The 20,033-nt window shown below is 42.2% G+C and overlaps 1 protein-coding gene across 2 annotated transcripts in view; it reads right to left on the reverse strand.

The window, feature by feature from the left end:
* SLIT3 (slit guidance ligand 3) overlaps window positions 1-20,033 on the reverse strand; it is a 796,526-nt gene that overhangs the window by 66,946 nt on the left and 709,547 nt on the right. For both annotated transcript variants that reach the window (XM_072630930.1, XM_072630932.1), the window contains 3 exons: window positions 4,874-4,942; window positions 3,013-3,084; window positions 2,117-2,188 (listed from right to left, as the gene is read on the reverse strand). In XM_072630930.1, coding sequence (XP_072487031.1) covers window positions 2,117-2,188; window positions 3,013-3,084; window positions 4,874-4,942 — 213 coding nt within the window. The remainder of the gene's footprint in view (window positions 1-2,116; window positions 2,189-3,012; window positions 3,085-4,873; window positions 4,943-20,033) is intronic.

Consider the following 20,033-nt stretch of genomic DNA (forward strand, 5'->3'; position numbering starts at 1 on the left):
CCTATATCTCCCAAGCCAAAATCAATGTATCTGCCTCCTGCATTTTATTTCCAACAGGGGTGCTTCCTGGGTATTTACTTCATCTCAAGGATGACATGGTATAGTGAATAAAGAGCCAGCTTAAGAGCCAGGAATCCCTGGGTTCAGATTCTACCTCTGACACATACTGGCTGTGACAGACCAGGTACTTTACCTCTAACTGTTTTAGGGAACTCCCTTAGACTATAAGTTGCAGGGAAAGTGCTTACATGCATTGGTAGAGAACATTTCCCTTTTTGAGAATTTCCAATGAAAGCACAGGTTCAGTCCTCTCCATATTGCAAGAACAAGTATATTTAATTTTTAAAGTGCATCTAAGAGTCTAACAACACTGAGAGTACACTGACTAAAACATGATGATGCACAAGGCAGTATGGTGAAAGGGGAGGAGCAGTGGAGGACCTGGGAGTTCCAAGTTTGTGACCATGGGTCCAGTATTTCCTAGCTGTCTGTCTGTGGGAAAGTCACTTCACCTAAGCCTCAGTTTCCTCATCTGTAAAATGGGGATAATTATGCCTATAGTGATTACCTCACAGAATTTTTGTGAGAATCAAATGAGAAATTGTGTAAAGCTGCTTACAAATCTTAAGATGTTTCAATAATAGAAGCCATGGTGAGTGCTAATATACTATGTGACCTTCAGCAAATCACCTCCTTTCTCGGGGCCTCAGTTTCTTCATCTATAATATCAGGGAATGATCTCTAAGATTCCTCCCAGGTGTAATAATTTTCTGTTGCTAAAAAAACCTTCAGTTGGAAGTGCAGATGTATGTATGGGTGAGTTTCCACTGAATACAAGATAGCCAAAGCCTGAGTAAGAGTAAGGCAGGAGAGTGCCTTGGATGGGATGTAAATGGATCATGCATAGGACCACAGAGATGTCCCAATCAAAGCTCTTCTGACTGTACACACACACACACACACACACACACACACACACACACACACACACACACACACACACACACCCATCCAAATCTGATGGGGCTCAGCTGACAGCACTGAAGCCACTTGAAGAATTCGCAAAGAGGAAGAATGCTCAGAAATCAGGGGAGTGAAGGAGACAACTCTGGCTCAGCTCTGGCCAACAAGATGTACTTTTCTTCCTTTGTGTTAGGCTGGAAATGGAGAAACTGTTTTGCTGATGTTTTCTTTTCTGAAACTCTCCTGAGAACATGGATAATAAATAAGTGACAATAACAGATTGCACACTGTCAGTCCTGGGCATTTCTTTCCCTCTGGAGAATTGATTTTTAATAACAACGCAGATGACACGTGGCGGGTGTAGTAGCTGACACCAGAGTTTTGTGGGCTGCAATAAATCATATCAATCTGGAGGCCTCTGAATGGGCACAGCTACTGGGGATCCATTTCACTAATGTCATCGTGCATGGGCTCGAGTGGGTGTCCAGTTAACAGGTTTGGAAATGCCAGTAAGCTGTTCCCAACCCCATGAGCCTAAGATAAGAAGACATAAAATGATAATAGGCATAATAGATAATAATCATAAGAATAGGAATTTAGGGTAGCACAATGGATACAGTGCCTGACTTAGAGTCAGGAAGATCTGAGTTCAAATTTTGCCTCAGATGGTTAGTCATTTATCTCTGTTTCATCATCTATAAAATGGGGATAATAATGGTACCTACCCCTCAGGGTTCTTTTGAGGATCAGTGAGATAATAATTAAAGTATTAAGTATTATTTAATACTTAATTACTTAAGATAACACTGCAAAGTGCTTTGCAAACCTTAAAGCGCTATGTGAATTTTAGCTATTATTATGATTATAATAATAATTAATATTATGGTAGTGGTTGATATTAGGAACTAGAATGGTTACTAGTGAGACCCCACCTTTCTCCTGCTCCTAAGCTATGTTTTGAAACAAGTTTCTTTCCTTTGAGTTAGTCTAGACTAGCCTAGAGTTATCTCTTTCTGAAAATAGTCAATTTATATAGGGAGGATACTGAGCTACGAGGGTAGGGAATGAAATAAGATTATTCCATGACCAGTAGTCACACAGTCAGAGGGAACCATATGTCAATCCTCCCTTTAGCCTGCTAGGGGATACTCACAACACTCGAAGAGACCGTAGGCCATTAAAGGCATGGATTGGAATGCATCGCAGCTGGTTGTAGCTCAAGATGCTAAGGAAGAAAAAGACATGATTGCAACAGTCTGTTGGTTCATTTGTCATGGACTACCCATAGATAAATCATGGCCTTTGTGGATTACTCATCACCAAGGTTGCATTACAAGTCAGTTCCCTCCTAGTCACTGAATAAGTCTCTGGGACTGCTTGCCTCTGTCTTCAAGTGGTGTGTACTCAAAGCAAAAAAAGCTAACTGAAATAAAAGTGGCTTGAATAAAGTGTAATCAGGCAGGAAAACTCACTGCAAGGGGGGGAAAACTCTCTCAAATAAATAGGAGGAATTATAAAACTTAATACAAATATTTTCTCTGATGATGATTATATGACCAGGTTCACCTCCACTGAATGGCAGAGGGTCCACTAATATTCTTGAAATACCAGGAGAAAAGACAGGAAGGGCCACAGATGTTGGGTAGCTCTCTAAGGACATGGACATATCCATGGCTGGGTAGCCACATAGTTGTGTTTTGTTCTAAATCACTGGAGGCAATATCCACAGAGATCACAGATCTCTCCTAGTATCTGAGTACTAGTTGTATTGCTGAGTAGAATGGAAGCTTCTTGAAAGCAGGGACTATTTCTTTTTAACGTTTGCATCCCTAGCACCTAGGGCTCAAGCCAGACAAAGAAAGTGCTTGATAAATGTTTGCCAAGTTGAACTATATTGAATAAATGCCTAAGCTACGGTCATTGGCCTTCTATACACTCTGTGTGGAGGTGGGTGGGGAGAGGAGAGAGAAGAGACAGATCTAAGAGGGAAATAAAGGAAAAGAAGGACCACAGACTTGATGACAAATGCCAGTTTGTTGTGCTACTTACAGTGTGGACAGCTGACTCATGTTGCTGAAGGTATAATTGGCCAGGACGCCGATGCTGTTATTACTCAAGTCTCTAGAGAAGAAATGCACAGCGAAGAGTCACAAGTGCCCGTGGTTCTGGGGGCCAGTCACTTCTGGTGGCAGCCTCTTGCCACAGCCAAAGGCCACTTCCACAGCTTCCCACTTGTAGGCTACTTCCCAATGTCATTCACGCATATCACCTGAGGACCTTACAACTGTCCCCAAATCCCAGTTCATCAGATCCCCTTCAAAAGAAAGTGATGTTGTGGGTTTGGGAGGGAGTTCCAGTTCCTCTACAGGGGATAGTCAGAGGCAAGCTGCAAGCCTGAGCTAGGAGCCAGGCCTCATTAAAGAACAGGTGGGTTAATTCTTCACCTTCAGTCGGGGCCCTTCCTGTTCCCCTCAGTGTCAGTGCCCTTCCCCTCAGGTTGCTTTGCATTGAACTGTTTTGTGTGTACTTGTATTTATTCTCATTTTACTTGTTTTATGTATACGTATATATGTACACACACATACATATATACAAATATGGTAAGCATATATGTAAATATATACATGTATACATATAAATACACATAAATATGATATATATGTGTATGTATGTTTATATATATCTAAATATAAATATAGGAGTGTGCATTCTAATGGGGGAGACAAGTATATACATATTTTGCTGGTTTTTGGAGGTTTCAATCATATCTGACTCATTGTGACCCCACCTGGGGTTTTCTTGGCAAAGATACTGGAGTGGTTTGCCATTTCCTTTTCCAGTCCATTTTACAGATGAGGAAACTGAGGCAACTAGGATTATTGCCCAGAGTCATAGAGCTAGCAAGTGTCTGAGACCAAATTTAAACTCACGAAGATAAGTCTTCCTGACTGCAGGCCTGGCACTCTATCCACTGTGCCACCTAGCTGCTATATGCATGTATGTGTGATTTATATATATACATAGATACATATACACATAATACATATATGCATAAACATAGTTATGTGTGTGTGTGTATATATATATATATATACACACACACACATCCAAATTTGATGCATTCCCCATTAGAACGTGAGTCCTTTGAGGGTAGGGGTTAATTCTTCATATTTGTGTCCCCAGTGCCTAGTACAGCTCCTGACACATAGGAGGAGCTCAAAAAATGATTGATTGATTCTTGTTGAATGATTGATTCTTTCTGGGTCTCACTTCCCAGTCACTTACTTCTCCACGGGTCATTCCATGGGGGTGGGGGTGAGGAGATGGGCTCTCATTTGCCACCTGCCAAAAGCCCTGGCTAAAGAGTACCTTCATTGCACCTCAAGCTGACCAACCTACACAGACCCTACTTTTGTTGGGGCCATTGGAGGTCAAAGAGGCCCCATGAATATATAGCAGTAGCTACCAGAACAAGACTATGGGCTTTCTCTCTCCCCTCTACCACATAACAAACCAACCCAGCTCTGGGTGGCTCAGTACAGGGCAACTCAGATCTGCACTCAAAGAGTTCTACGGAAAAGCATTCCAGGGCTGGATATTTTACTGAGGGAGGAAACTCAGTTAAAGATAGACTCTCATGTATCTCTTTCAGCTCCTTTTAGACTATTTGCTTGGAATCAGGTAAGTGGAAGAGGGGCAGGAGTACACATACTACCAAGTGTTAAGGTATCTGAAGCCCACCAAGTGCTGCTGGTATGTAACTGCCCCCTGGTAACTTATAGTGAGACAGGGGCAAAACTCTGTGGCTGTCTCCATCACTCTAATCATGGGGTCCACTGAGCTAACCTCCCAGTGCCAGGGGCAAACATAAGCATCTCATGTAGTTTCCACCCAGCCCCAGGCTCCTTACATCAGTGTCAGGTGTCTGAGGGCGGACAGCTCTTTGGGTACAGTTGTTAAATGGTTTCCTTCCAGGTACCTGGGAAAAAAAAAGACAAGAGTGAAGGGAAAGAATCTCACATTCTCTCTCTCTCCCTCTCCCTCTCCGTCTCTGTCTCTCTCTCTCTCTGTCTCTCTCTCTCTCTGTCTCTCTCTCTCTCTCTCTGTCTCTCTCTCTCTCTCTCTCTCTCTCTGTCTCTCTCTCTCTCTCTCTCTCTCTCTCTGTCTCTCTCTGTCCCTCTCTCTGTCTCTGTCTCTCTGTCCCTCTCTCTGTCTCTGTCTCTCTGTCTCTCTCTCTTCTCTCTGTGTCTCTCTGTCTGTCTCTGTCTCTGTCTCTCTCTCTCTCGGCAAGGATTCCTGAGAGATGACGCTCTGTTCCCCATGCATTATGGATGGAAATAAGGCAAAGAGGCAAGATTTATGGGAAGAAGGGGGAAAAAAGGCTTCTACTTTTTGAGCCCAAGGTCGTTTCTTTCACAGGGGAATGTAGAAGTTCCATTTTTTTCAGGGCCCTGACTTCAAGAAGTGCTAACCTGGGCCGCCCAGGATTAGCTTGCAAAGCTCGGCTGTGAAAGTTGGAAAGAATTGCTATCTTTCCTTCCAGGGACAACCATTTAGTATTCAAGGGCATACAGTACACATTTGGAAGGGAAAAGAAAGATTTTAAAAATGTCCCTCTTACTGTTAGCTGAAATCATTGAACATTTTAAATCTGGAACACAGTTGTTGTAGCAAGACTGTGACATAGACGACTTGATTTAGAGTCAGGAAGATCTGGGTTCAAGCCTTGCCTCTGACACCTCCAAGTCACTTAATATCTCACTGCCCACGTTATTGCTCAAGGTTATTGTCCAAGTGACAGAAGAACTGCAGATCTATGCTAACAGAGAGAATATGCATGCATGCAATTCCCTACAAGGAGGAAATCACAACTCTGCCCCTGCTTTGCAAGCCATCCCCACCCTCCCTACCTCCTAAAATAGATTCCAGGGAGGCAGTTATGGACAGATCTGGGTACAAGCTCCCACTTCCCCAGAACTTTAGAGTTGGAAGTAACCTTTGGGGCAATCAATTTTAACCCCCTGGTTTTACAGATGAGAAAACAGAGGTCCATAGGGTAACCTGCCTAAGATGACACAGATCAAATTCCTGGCAGAAACAGGATTTGAACCCGAGTTCTTCATCTCCAAAGTCAGAGTTCTTGTCACTGTACCACAGTGGTGACCAAAGCAAGTAGTCGTATTAAAGGGAAGGATGACCAGTTATGAAGACAGGTAAAAAAGACTAGACTTCCTCAGCCTGGGAAGGCAAAGACCAAGGGAGGAAGGCACAAACAGAATGTAGAAAGTTATAAATGACATAGATAATGATGGTAATAGCATTTGGAGACTTGTAAAACTTTCACACATATCTATATCTATATCTATATCTATATCATTACATGTATCATCTATTTGATTTTCACAGTAACCCTGTGAGATAGGTGCTATTAGTATCCCTATTTTATAGATGAGGAAACTGAGGCAGACAGCGGTTAAGTGATACGCCCAGTGTCACACAACTAGTAAGTACCTGAGGTTAGATCTGAACTCAGGTCTTCTTGACACCAGGCCCAGTGCTTTTCCTGCTGCCCCACCTGACTGAGCTGAGCCTTGAAAGAATGTGCCTCTATCATGTACCTTGGGGTTGTTGCTGCCTGTGTCTTATTTTTCTTTATTCTTCTTCCCCAGCATTTATTCCCCAGCACATAGTACAAGATCCTGTAAGGAGAAGGTGCTCAAGGAGTGTTTGCTGAATTAATTGTTGAATGTTGCAACAATATGTTGTTTTCTACCTTTTTCTTTGTTACTATACAGTACATGGGGCAGTTAGGTGACATAGAGGATATAGTGCTAGGCCTGGAGTCAGGAAGACACAAGTTCAAATCCAGCTTCAGACACTTACTAGCTGTGTGACTCTGGGCAAGTCACTTATCTCTGCTGGATTAAGTTTCCTCTTAATGAGCTGGAGAAGAAAATGGCAAACCACCCCGATGTCTTTGCTAAGAAAATCCCCAATGGGGTCACAAAGAGTTGGACACAACTGAAAATGACTCAACAACATATAATACATGTCAAATTTCTTTCCAGGCTGTACTCTGGACTTTCTCTACCATCCTGAAGCTACACCATGCCCTGCCTGTTCATCCTGTAGCCTTACGTCAGTCCTGTAACTCACATCCTTATGGCCTCTCCCTCTGATTGAATGGCTCTTCTCAGAACCTTCATTTAAGGAGGGTACCCAGGCCAATCACATCTCATTCCTTTCCAGTAAGAACACCAGACTTCTTCTTCCATCTCCCTATGTGGTATCTTTGTACCCGAAACAAACCCATCCCCTTTCAGATTCCTCTTTTATGTGTTGCCTTCCTCCATTAGAATTTAGCCTGTCTGAGGGAAGGGGCTTTCTTTCTCCTATATTTCCAGTGCTTAGCGTAGTATTTTATAAATAATAAATGCTAGTTACCTGGCTGACTATTTTAGCTCTTATTTAAATGATGGTTTAAAAACAAACTTTTTTTATGTAGAAAAAAAGGACTGAAATGATACATGGTCAACAGTACACACACTAAGCTCTTTGGAATACAGAATGACTGAAATGTTTACACGCTCTATGTTGGTATGGGTGCCTAAGTTTTTGGTGATTTGGAGAGTACAGAGTTGAAAGTTGTGGGAGTGGGACTGGTCTGGGGAGCACAACTGGAGAACTTTGCTATCGAATTCTAGGTAAATAAAGCTTTATGCGGGAAATGGGGTTTTAGGAGTTCTGTACATGATGACTTGGAGAAAGGAGGGTACTTAATAGCAAGGTATTATGTGAAGGAAGGCTTGGAGGCATCAGTAGGATAAATGAGTCAGGTGGGTGGTAAGGAGCAAACTTGGGGTACACTTCACCCAGGTAGACTAACTAACCCCAAGAGAAATAATGCTAAGAAGTCTAGATTCAGATAGAAGGTGACTGAACACACCCTCAGACTCAGCCACAATACATGTGTACTTTTTTCTATCTATCCATTCTCTTCCTCAATTTTTCCTTTATTCAATTCAGGGCAGAAAACATTAAGAACCAAATTGGGAACTTTGTTAAAATAAAAGTGAAACCACCCCCAGTTTTGAGGAGACTACAGTCTAATGGTGGAATACAGCATGCAAATTGATACAAGTTAATTTAAAGAAGGAAGGAAAGAGAAGGAGGGAGGGAGGGAGAGAGAGAAAGAGAGGGAGAGAGAAAAAGAGAGAGAGAGAGAGAGAGAGAGAGAGAGAGAGAGAGAGAGAGAGAGAGAGAGAGAGAGAGAATTCCAGAGGATCAGCAATGCCTTCATGTAGGAAGAAGTGACTTCTGAGCTGAGCTTGGAAGGAAGCTGGGGATTCTAAGAAGCAGAGGTGAGCACACAGTATATTCTTGTGCAAAGGTATGGAGGCAAGAGACTAGATATCCAGTTCAGGTAGAACTTGCTGGGCCAGAGAGGTTGAATGATAGTTTGAATTAAGGGGAATAATAGTAGTAATACAAAATAAGTTTGGAAAGGTAGGCTGGAGTCAGATGATAAAGGGTTCTAAATGCAAGGTGAGGAATTTCTGGAGGCAATGGGGAGCCACCAAAGATTTTTGAGCAGGACAGCAACGTACTCAAACTTGTATTTTAATAATATTAATTTGGATGATCAGAAAAGGGAGAGACTGGAAACAGGGAGAACAATCATAAGACATGTTACACAGGCAGAGTCAATAAAACTTGGAAAACAGATATATGGGGTGAGAGAGAAGGAAGAATCAAAAATGACTCCAAAATTATTCTTCTCCTACTTCTTCTTCCTTTCTCTTTTCATCACTGCTTGGGGGGAATGTCCTAAAATGCCCAAAGTAGGTTTACATGTAATTTAAGTGGTTAATTCATGACTGTAGGATGCTGTGTGATTCACAGACACTCAGTCTGGAACAGATTAGTAGGACCTTTCTGTCTTGGCATCTCAGGAACTTAAGTGTTAGTCTGGGCACTATTTCACAGAGGTGGTCTACTAGACATGGGATGAGGAATATATTCTTAAACATGAGCAGAAGGCTGATTTGTTTTGCTTACTTGTACTTTCTTGCAAGGACAGTTCTACTTCCAGGTGGTGTTGTGGATAAAACTCTGGGCCTAAAGTCAGAAAGACCCAAGTTCAAATTTGACCTCAGACACTTGTGTGACCTTGGGCAAGTCATTTAACATCTGTTTGAGCTTCCTCACTTGTAAAATGGGGATGATAATAATAGCACCTACATCCAGGGTTGTTATGAGGATCAGGACATAGTAATTGGAAAGTGCTTAGCATATACTTACTAAATGCTTGTCTCCCTCCTTCTATCTTCTGGGGACAGGAAGGGGTCATTAAGAAGTAACAACAGTGTTGAAAAATGGGAACAGCAATAAAATATTTACTTAATTTATAAAAAATGGCATCGTAGGCCCATCAAAAAGACATTTGGCATGTTTCTTTTCATCTCAGAAATGTCCAATCAGGGCAGGATACTAGAATCTTGGGAAGCCTAGACCTCTGATTATGATTAACCACAGCAGATCACGAATGGCAATCCCTCCAATGAATTTGTTGTTAGATGCAACAACTGACAATAGTATGGTATCCTTTTGTATGCAAAGCACTTTACATTTATTACCTCACTACACCTTGAGAGGCAGGTATTGAAGGTATTATTATCATATGGATAGAGAGCTGGCTTGGAAGCCAGTAGATGGAATATAATCCTGTGTCTACTGTATACTTGCTGTGTGACACTGTGCAAGGCTTTAACCTTTCAGTTCTCTAAGTAACTCTCTACAAGAATGAGGTGTAAAGAAGATGCCAGCTTACATTAATTGGATGAGTTTCCTCCCCTTGGGAGTTCTCTTAACCAGTGAAATCACAGGTCCATTACATAGAACTCAGCAAACTGAGGCTATAAGTAATGAATTCACTCATCTATGGTCACAGAGCTCATAAATATCCAAGGTAGGATATAAATCTAGGTCTTTCTGACCCCATCCTCCTTCTCTGGACAAAGGTAATTAAATAGGAATCTTTTCTGTGTCTGGAGTTTGGTTGTTTGTCATCGCTGATGTCTTCGGTCACATAATTCTTGAGTTTTAGGGCACTTGAATTCACAGATTGGAAAATCATGGTTCTGAAACTGGACAGGACCTCAGAGGCCATTTAGTCCAACCCCTTGATTCTACAAATGAGGATACTGAGTGCTAGGGAAGTTAAGTGACTCGCCCAAGGTGACACAGCTGTCACACAGCTTGTTCATGTCACACAGGTGACATAGGTGTCAGATGTGGGATTTGGACCTAGGCTGTCTGACTGCAGAGCCAGGGCTCTCTGTTTCTGTACCACAATGCATCTGCTTCCATAAACATTGCAAAGGACTCCTTATGACCAACGTGGGAATAAAGTAAAGATCCTCAAGACCTTGTCTATGTTGTTGCTGTATGACTAGCATGAAGTGAGGGAGATGGGTAAGAACTGAAAGAGCAGTCACAGTGACTTTCTCCTCCTCTTTTTATTCCATCTCACAAAGAAATCATGGAAACCATTTCATTCTGAAGGTCACACGGTATTCCTCTCAATGCTTTGATGTTTGATTTTCCATTAAGGTGGCTGGCTCAACCCATGTCCCCCTGAATAAACAGAGCCACTTTTGCCTGGAATAGCCTCCCCTCACTGTCCCCTGTAAACCCCCTCACCCCATCTCCACCTACCAAGCCCTACCCATCTGATGTCAGAAATCATAGCTCATAAACTGTTAGAGTTGGAAGAAGCCTTGGAAATAGCTCACTTATCTAATTCAGCTAGCTAACAGCCAAGACTGCCCAAACACAGGTCTCCATCTCCTAATTCAATACGCTTTCCATAATGTCAAGTGTCATCATCATCAACCTAGTTTGAACCCACCCACAGTGATCTCATCCTGCTCCGAATGCAGAGAATTGAGAGGTGTTAGAATTGGAAAGAATCACAGGAATCATCTGGTCCAATTCTCTCATTTTACAGATGAAAATGAGGCATGGAAAAACAGAATAATGACTTGTCCAAGGTTAGCTAATGTCACCTAGTCAGTTAAAGGAAGAAGTAGAACAATAATCCAGGGCTTCTAACTCTTAGTCCAATACTCTTTCCTCTATAACACTTAATGTAGATACCTTTCATTTGGCACATCAACCTAGCATCTTTTGGTTAAAACAATTATCAGCTGGTAGGGGCTGTTTTGTTTTTGTCTTTGTATCCCTAGAATCTAAGTGTCTGGTACATGGTAGGAGCTTTATTAATACCTGTTGAATGAATGAATTAATGACATATATCTATACCTATATCTATCTATCTATCTACCTCTCTCTCCTAACTTCACAGCTAGATTATAAACTTCTTAAAGATAGGTGCCATGTCTTATTCCTTTTGGTGCCAATCTAATTTCACATAGCACTTTCTTCTCAAGATTGGTCTTTTCGTTGACCATCTAGCTAGTTTATTTTTGAACATTGCCTCTCTGTGTTCTGAACATCTGCAAAAGTCTTTGAGGTTGAACTGTATGAGATATCTGAGTAGGACTTGAAATCATCACATTTATTGGGTTTTTTTGAGTTGCGTCTGACTCTTCATGACCCGTCTGGGGTTTTCTTGGCAGAGATACTGGAGTTGTTTGCCATTTCCTTCTCCAGCTTATTTTACAGATGAGGAAACTGGCACAAACAGGCTTATATGACTTGTCCAGAGTCACAAAACTAGTGTCTGAGGCCAGATTTAAACTCAAGAAGATGAGTCCTCTTGACTTCAGATCTGGTACTCTATCCACTGCGCCACCTAGCTGTCCATCATCACATATAAAGCATCACTAATATGCCAGAGAACAGGAATAAACACCAGAGGGGCATTCTCCCCTTGGACTATGATAGTAGATGAAAAGGTCTTGGTATCCATACTTGGTTATCTTCATGTGTCCAGAGCATAGCATCCTAGAAACCTTTCTTCACAAGTGCTTATTTTCAATTTATTGATGGTGCTTAGAGAAGTTACCGGCAAGGATGGATGTGACCTGTAATTGTTGAAAGGACCCCGCCCCCATGAGATCATCCATCCATCAAAGTACTGTAACTGACAGAATTCTTAACAGATAGAAAAGGGAATCATCTGGGCTGGCTGCTACTCCATATTGTTTAACACCTCTTTTCTTTGCCTGCAATATTGATTTCCTTGTTCTCACCTTCAACTGTCTCATTCCTTACACCGGGGATCACTGCTTGTAGAAAAACAAGAAGAAACAGAAAAACAAGTGTAGCCCCAGGGAATGTCATCCATGCTTTAGATGGACAGCACAGACAATATTGCTCCCATTTTTTTCAGATGGCAAAATGAGGCCCATGGAGACTGTACAATTCGATCTAAGTGCTTCCGGCTACTAGATATCTAGAGTTCTTGTCTATATGGATCCTGGTCCCGGTTTAGATGAGGTGGTGCTGAATGAAAAAACAAAACTAAGACTGAAAAAATCATTTTTTTTTAGATCCCTGGGAAATGTCCTTGGAAGAATAACTTGAGAGAAGACTCAAAAGATTTTACTTCTCAAACATAGACACTGGTCTGTAGAAAAGAAGAAAACCACAAGAGAAAGCTACCTCTTGCCAGGAGTTGGTTTTTGGAATTTTAGTAAGATGCCCTATACTCTGGTTCTGCTTGGCCTTCTGTCCTGCCAAAGCATTTCTAACAGATCAGAGTTAAATCAGACCTAATTTAAATGCTGTTTTAGCTCTAGCCAAAAGCTAGCATCTTTCCTTGCAGGAAAATTTGAAAAAGCTCTCCAGGAAAGGATTTCTCCTCCAGCTCCCACATCCAATAGCCCGTGGGGCTGATTACCAAGTCTCTCCAGACCTGGGGCCAGTTCCATAGAAGCCTTTAGCTCAGTGGCTTCTTTCCTTCATGTTACAAAAAGGACAATTCACCTGGCTGTGTGCTAATGGGTAGGGCACAGCCAGGGCTGCCTTACATACAAGGATCCATGTTTACATCAGAGATGTAAGCGTCAGTGGCAACAGCAGAAGGACAGTAGGAAATGGTCCACACAGGCTGTGATGAAGTCAATCTAGAGGTCCTTGAACTATTATTCTCCCCCCTCTGCTCCTGCCCATAACCTCACAGACATTGCCTGGAGAGGGCAAGCAGTGCGTGTTGCAGGGAGGGCTTGTGGGATGGGAAAAGTTAGCACAAAGCTCTGGGGGTGCTGCTGCCAGTTTCATTCTCTTTCCTCCCTTTGTACATTCTCTGACACCTACAAATATTCCTTCTTGGGCCTGGATTCTCAGGAATCAAGAGCAGCAGCTTTGTGTGCCATGTCTTGTGTCCTTGTCTTCAACAAAGCAGAGGAGTAAGGAGAGGGGCTTCTTTGGAGACTGCTCTCCACTATCTCCAACCTCTGTCACTATGGACCTGATCTCATCTTGTTTGAGAAATGGTTGTCAGACGTTGATTCCACAATAGAAGACAGAGGCTTAGGATGGGATGGGGCTACTGAGAGGAAGGGATCCAGGTGCAGATGGTATCAACAGCCCTAGCAGTGAGCCTGCTAGGACAATCTTGATCGAACTTACTGACACAGTCAGAGCTGTTAACTAACGTTGGAAAAATGGAGGATGAGAAGAACATATCTCTTTTCTACAGGTAGTCCTCTCCTGGGACATGCCACTATAGGCAGCACAACTCCTAAACCATCTTCCCCTCTGCCTTTCTTTATACCCTCAGTGCTAGCCCAGTATCAGGCCACACAGTAAGCACGTAATAAATGCTCGTTAACTGACTCATTGGCTGTTGTGCTCTACCTAGTTTGAACTCAACCTAGAATATCATCTGATTTGGGATGCTACTTTTCAGAGAGGATATCGACAATATGGAGAAAGTCCAGAGGAAGATGACTAGGATGGTGAAAGGATAATAGATGAACTATTTGAAGTTTGGATGAAAGAACTGAGGCTGTTTCCTCTAGAGGGGAGAAGACTTCGAAGGGACATGATCGCTGTTTTCAAGGATCTGAAGGACTGTAATGAAGAGGAAACATCAGACTTACTCTTCTTGGCCTCAGGGGCAAAACTAAGAACAGAAGGGTTGCTTTCTTCCTTGATGTAAGGAATAATTGCTACAGACCAGAGCTGTTTTGACAAGAATTGCCATGTACAGTTTCCATCACTGGAGGTCTTTGAATGGAGGCAGGATGGTCACTTGTCAGGGAAGGTGTAAAGTGAATTCCTGTTAAAATACAGGCTGACAACAAGACCTTTAGAGTCCTTCTCCACTCCGAGACTCTAAGTCTGTGATTCTAAGGTGGAAAGACACCAGAGTACTCCCTGAGTGTCTATCCATGATTCTTGCAGGGCAAGCTCCAGGTCTTCAACCTTTACTCCTGCCTCTCTGTGCCTAGAACACTGGATTTGGAGTCAGGAGGATCTGAATTTGAATTCCATCTTGAACAATTGCAAGCTATGTCATCATGGGCAAGTCACATAACCTCTCAGTGCCTCAGTTTCCTTATCTGTAAAGTGGAGATAATAACAGCACCTACTTCGAAAGGTTGTGAGGATCAAATGAAGCGACATATGTGCAGTGTTTTGCAAATCTTAGAGTTATATAAATTCTAGCGATTAATATTACCATTCTGCAGGTCTCCACAGACACTTCCATGGGACATCTATTCATAACTTGTCATCTCTGGAAGTGTCATATGACAGAGTCATTCAATGAGGTTCTCTACAGGCCCACACATGTGTCTTTGGTCATCTACACACATATGTGGTGGTCAAGAACCAATGTATTCATACCAGATTTCAATGATAATAATAATCCCTCTAGTCTGGTGGTACAGTTCTGACCAATCAGCCTAGGCAAAAGGAAAACTAATGAATCAAGATTTGTCTTCCCCTTATGTCCATGTTCTCTTGAGCTCCTGGGCTTCATGGCTTGTAAGGGTGAAGGGTTCTTTTCTGGTTAACAAGTCAAGTCTTTCAGGGCAGTATCAGTCCAGACAATACGTACACAGTAAATGTGTCTTAGGATGATCAGATCTCACCTGAGGGATCACATTTGGGTTTGTTTTCTTCCTGTTTAATGTAGATAGAGACCCTGGTACATGTCCATTTATAGATGTTAAAAATCCCAAACTTAAAAACTCACTTAAGTTGGGGTGTCCCAAACCCCATGAAGGAAGCTGGGAAAATCTCCAGGGTGGTCAAGCCACTAGGAAGAACATCTAGGTGATCAGATTAGAGTAGGGCAATCAAGGCATGTTCTCTCCATTGCCTTCTTACGGAGCTAAGATGGGTGAAATTTCTATTCATCTTTATTCCCATAATATATAGCATATACTATGTATATTACTTCATTTTCCTTATGTTGTAGGGATCTTTTTATGTGACTCTCCAACTAGCAATTTGGGGGCACAGCACTTAAAGTCTTTCACAGTCTGTCTCCTGTCTACTTTCCCTATTTTTACGTTATTCCCCTTCAAGTATTCTCCATTTCAGTCAAGCTGGTCTACTTGCTATTCCCTGTATAGGACATAGGATCTCCAGCCTCTGTGACTTTGCACAGATATCTCCCAGGTTTGAAATACACTCCCTTCTCATCTCTGCCTTGTAGAATCCCTGGCTTCCTTGAAAGCAGAGCTCAAGTACCATATCTCCCACATGAGGCCTTCCTAACTTCCCCAGTTATTTTTCTTCTTCTCTTGAAATTATGTTTTATTTCTTTTACTTGTGTACATATTATATTCTTCCCTGACCCCCCAGGAAAATGTAAGATCCTTGAGGGCAAGGGCTGTTTTTGTTTTGTTTGGTGCTTGTATCTCCAGCTCCTTGCATGTGGTAGGAGATTAATAAATGTTTGTTGAACAGAATCACATTCCATTAAATACTTCTGGGCATTTCTGACAATAACCTAGCATAATACCACATACAGCGTAAGTGCTCAGTAAATACTTGTTGTTGCTTGACTGATTATCTAGTCTCACTAATGCCTACCCTTGGCAGTCATTTCTTGTCATTACACATACAAGTCAGGGATTTGTTCCCAGAAACTAAATGGATCAGTTACATACTGCTCTCCTACTCCTCTCAGCCCTTGCTTATACAGATCGAGGGATCTAAGGAAGTTACCACTGCTTCGTATCATTGAAGAGGAGAGAAAACTCTCATTCATTAGGCCCAAAGGGAGTTCTCCTCAAGGCCATGAGCAAGTGTATGAATTGGTATGAAGGCACTGTAGCCCAGGAGATATCTGGTTGTATATACCACTTTAGCAGACAGGATAGTCTCAGTTCGTCCAGTTTCTGAGTTAGAATGCTAAAAAATGGGAAAAAAAACCAGACAAACCTGGAGGAAGGCAGAGTAGTACAATGGAAATGGCCCTGGCCTGTCAGTCAAAGTACTCAAGTTCAAACCTGTGTGACTTCGGACAAAATTTTTGTTAACCTTCACTTAACGTTCCGGGGTCTCAGTTACTTCATTTGTAAAAAGTCATGGCTGGACTCTGAGGTCCCTTCTAGCTCTAGATCAATGATCTGAACTGTCCTCTGCTAATATGTTCATTTAGTCATTTAAAGGAAGCTGAGACATCAAGTAGAACATTAGACTAAGAGCCAAGAGACCTGGGACAAGTTGCTTCCCCTCTGTGGATCTAAAAAATGAAGGGAACTTGATTAGATGGTCTCTGTATCTTCTCAGCTCTGGAATTTTTCTAATTCACTTATTTTAACTTGGACCCAACCCAGCACCTCAGGACAGAAGGAAGAATGGCATTGTTGTCATTGCATTCAGGTTCATGCTCTGGTTTTGCCGCTAACAACCTCTGTACCCTTGAATAAGTAGACCCTTTGGACCTCAGTTTCCTCAATTGCAAAATGAAGAAGTTGAGACTAAGTGACTTCTTAAGGTCCTTTCCAGCTCTACATTTATGATCTTAATTTTCCAAATAAACCTTCCTCTGCCAAAGGATCAATTTGCTTCCCTTGTTGTTCCATCATTTTTCAGTTGGGTCCAACTCTTCATGATGCCATTTTGGGGGGTTTTCTTGGCAGGGATACTAGAGGGTTTGACATTTCTTTCTCCAGCTCATTTTACAGATGAGGAAACTGAGGCCAACAGGGTTAAGTGACTTGCCTAGGGTCACATAGATAGTAAGTGTCTGATGCTAGATTTGAATTCACTAAAAGGAGTCTTCCTGACTCCAGACTGGCCACTTAGCTTCCACCTCCTTCCCCTGAGGACACAGAACTTTCATTCTTTATAATCTAAGGCATATTTATTGTTTTGTTTGGGATGCTGTTTCCTCTCTGCCTCTTCAAGGCCCATATCCCCTTTTAAAGGATAACTCAAGTCCTTCCATGAAGGACTTGACTCTCTCACACATCTCAGAATTTTTCCTATTAACCCAAGTTTTCCTCCTAGGGTCGTACAATAACATCATGTCAAAGTCAAGGATCTTAGAGATCATGTAATCCAACTTCTTTATTTTCCAGATGAAACAACTGAGGCCAAGAGAGTTGGCAGTAGTTTACAGCCAGTAATGGTCTCTCTGATCTCTGAATTCCTATAGCCCTTCGTGGTTCGGATCCCACTAGATGAGCCGCTGTAATATTGTTTGCAAATTTTTCCACTGCACTTTAGGATCAAAAACTCAAAGTTCTATGATTGGAAGGAACCTCAGAGACCATCTAGTTCAAACTCTTCAGTTTTTATTTCAGGAAACTGAGGTCTGGAGAGGCAGAGGAATTTGTTTAAGGTCACATAACTGTTAGTAGCAGAGCTAGGAAACTGAAGCCCAGGGAACCTAAATGATGGCCTAAACGATGTAGATAGTAAGCATCAGAGCCAGGATTTGAACAGAGGCCCCATTACTACAGACTGAGCATTTGTGTATATAAATTTTGCTTTTGCATTAAGACAACAGTTTCCTCAAGGAGAGGGACTGATCTTTGTTACTGTTCTTGTTAGTTTTTCAGTTGTCTAACTCTTCATGACCCCATTTGGGGTTTTCTTGGCAGAGATACTGGAGTGGTTTGCCATTTCCTTCTCCCATTCATTTTATAGATGAGGAAATTGAGGCAAACAGGGTTAAGTGACTTTCCCAGGGTCACACAGTGTCTGAGGCTGAATTTGAACTCACAACGAGGAGTCTTCCTGACTCCAGGTCTGGCATTTTTATGTCTTCTTTATTGCCTTGTCTAGAACCTGGCATATAGTACTCTAAGAATGCCTTGACTAAACATGACTCATGTAGCAGAAAGGTAGAGAGAAGAAACATACATAGTTAAGGAAAAGAGGGAAGCCAAATTGGCATTTGGTGAATACTGATTCCAGATAAAATGGAACCTGTGTGGAATCTGAATACTCAACTGAGGGTAGTTAGATTCTGTGATGTTTCCTGCTCCTCCCTTGGCTCCCTCCAGAAAATTATTGTATATGTTTGTTTTTGAAATTAAAGTGAATTAAAATTAATTTTGTTTGGGTATTTGGCAACAGTCCCCAGGAGAACTAGAGATGGCTTGGAGTAAAAACTAGAGAACCTCAGGCAGGGATCATTGGTCTAGAATCTTGTAGATGACCCCAAGGTTGAGGACACCGAGCTTGTAGTTTGTTCAGACCTGTTTTCCCTTTCACAGGCATCTACTCCCCTCGCTTGTCTCCTTCTATTCCTCCTGCCCCTCTTAACCTCCTCCACACGCACATGCAGTCACCCCTCCTCATTCCACACCCATTCCCTGATGCCCCATCTCTATCCCCCAACGGATGCTAGCAAGACACCTCTGGATTTGAATGTTTCTTTCCTTGAAGAGGCATGGAAATAATGACAAACCCAGACAAGGCTCAAGAGTTTCAAAAAAGAGGAAACAAGCTCACCTCCCAGCTCATGCAGATTTACTTTACAATTAAATCCAATTATCTTTGTTATTTCAATCTTTGCTGAATGAGCTTGAGGGGAAAGAATCCATCGTGTTTGTTTTTATGGCATTTTCTTCCTTTTGAAATGTGTTACCCTGTGGGACAATTAGCCTGGGAGATGTGTGCTTGGATAAGACATTTTCCACAGATCCTTTCCAACTGCTCATTGTGAGCACTGTCCTAGCCTGTCCAAAGTACAGGGTGCCCAGCTCCCTATTCATTTCTTCCTTCCTTCATTCATGCATGTAGCTGAGAGCTTCTGAGTGAATGGCACCAGCCCAAACCCAGGGCTGCTTTGCAATCTGTAATGCCTTAGAAGAGTTGGTTTTGTTTTTTTTTTTTCCAACTACGGTTGGAAAACGTGGCTACGGTTACTGCCACACCAAGCCCTCAGAGGCCCCACAAGCCACAGAAAAGAGGGACATGCCTATTAAAGTAGGAGACAAGGCACATTTCCTAGACCATAAAGAAGACCTTTACCAAGGTGGGTCAAGGTCAAATATACTCTTATTTGCTGACTTTGCACATTTCTTTGTACCTGTTGGACCACTTGGTAAGTATTCTCAGTTAAGAGGATCGAGTTTTAGTGCTGAAAAGGTCATTAGCTCCCAATGTGCTCTTTCTTACAGATGAGGAAACTAAGGCAGTGTTGCTGTTGTTTTGTCATTATTTCAGTTGTGTCTAATCTTCATGATCCCATTTGGGGTTTTCTTGGCAAAGGTACTGGAGAGGTTTGTCACTTCCTTCTCCAGGATATTTTACAGATGAAGAAAGTGAGGCCAACAGGGTTAAGGGATTTGCCCAGGGTCCCACAGTTAATAAGTCTCTGAAGTCAGATTTGAACTCAGGAAGAGAAGTCCCCCTGATTTCTGGGCCAGCGCTCTCTCCAATACACCACCTAGCTGTCCCAAGCTAAGGCGCAGAAATGATTTACCTGGAGTCACACTGCTAATAAATGGCTGAGCCAGAACTCAAGCTCAGTTCCTCTGCTTTCAAATCTAGCACACTCGTGTGTATGTTTTCTGACAAGCTTCCAAAGAATAGAGACTATGTCCTGGGGACAGCTTGTATAACAGATAGTGCAATCAACTTGGAGTTAGGAAGACCTGGGTTAGAATCCTTTCTCAGATACTTAC

Source organism: Notamacropus eugenii, chromosome 1 (assembly GCF_028372415.1).
Source record: "Notamacropus eugenii isolate mMacEug1 chromosome 1, mMacEug1.pri_v2, whole genome shotgun sequence".
In the NCBI taxonomy this organism is placed as follows: domain Eukaryota; kingdom Metazoa; phylum Chordata; class Mammalia; order Diprotodontia; family Macropodidae; genus Notamacropus; species Notamacropus eugenii.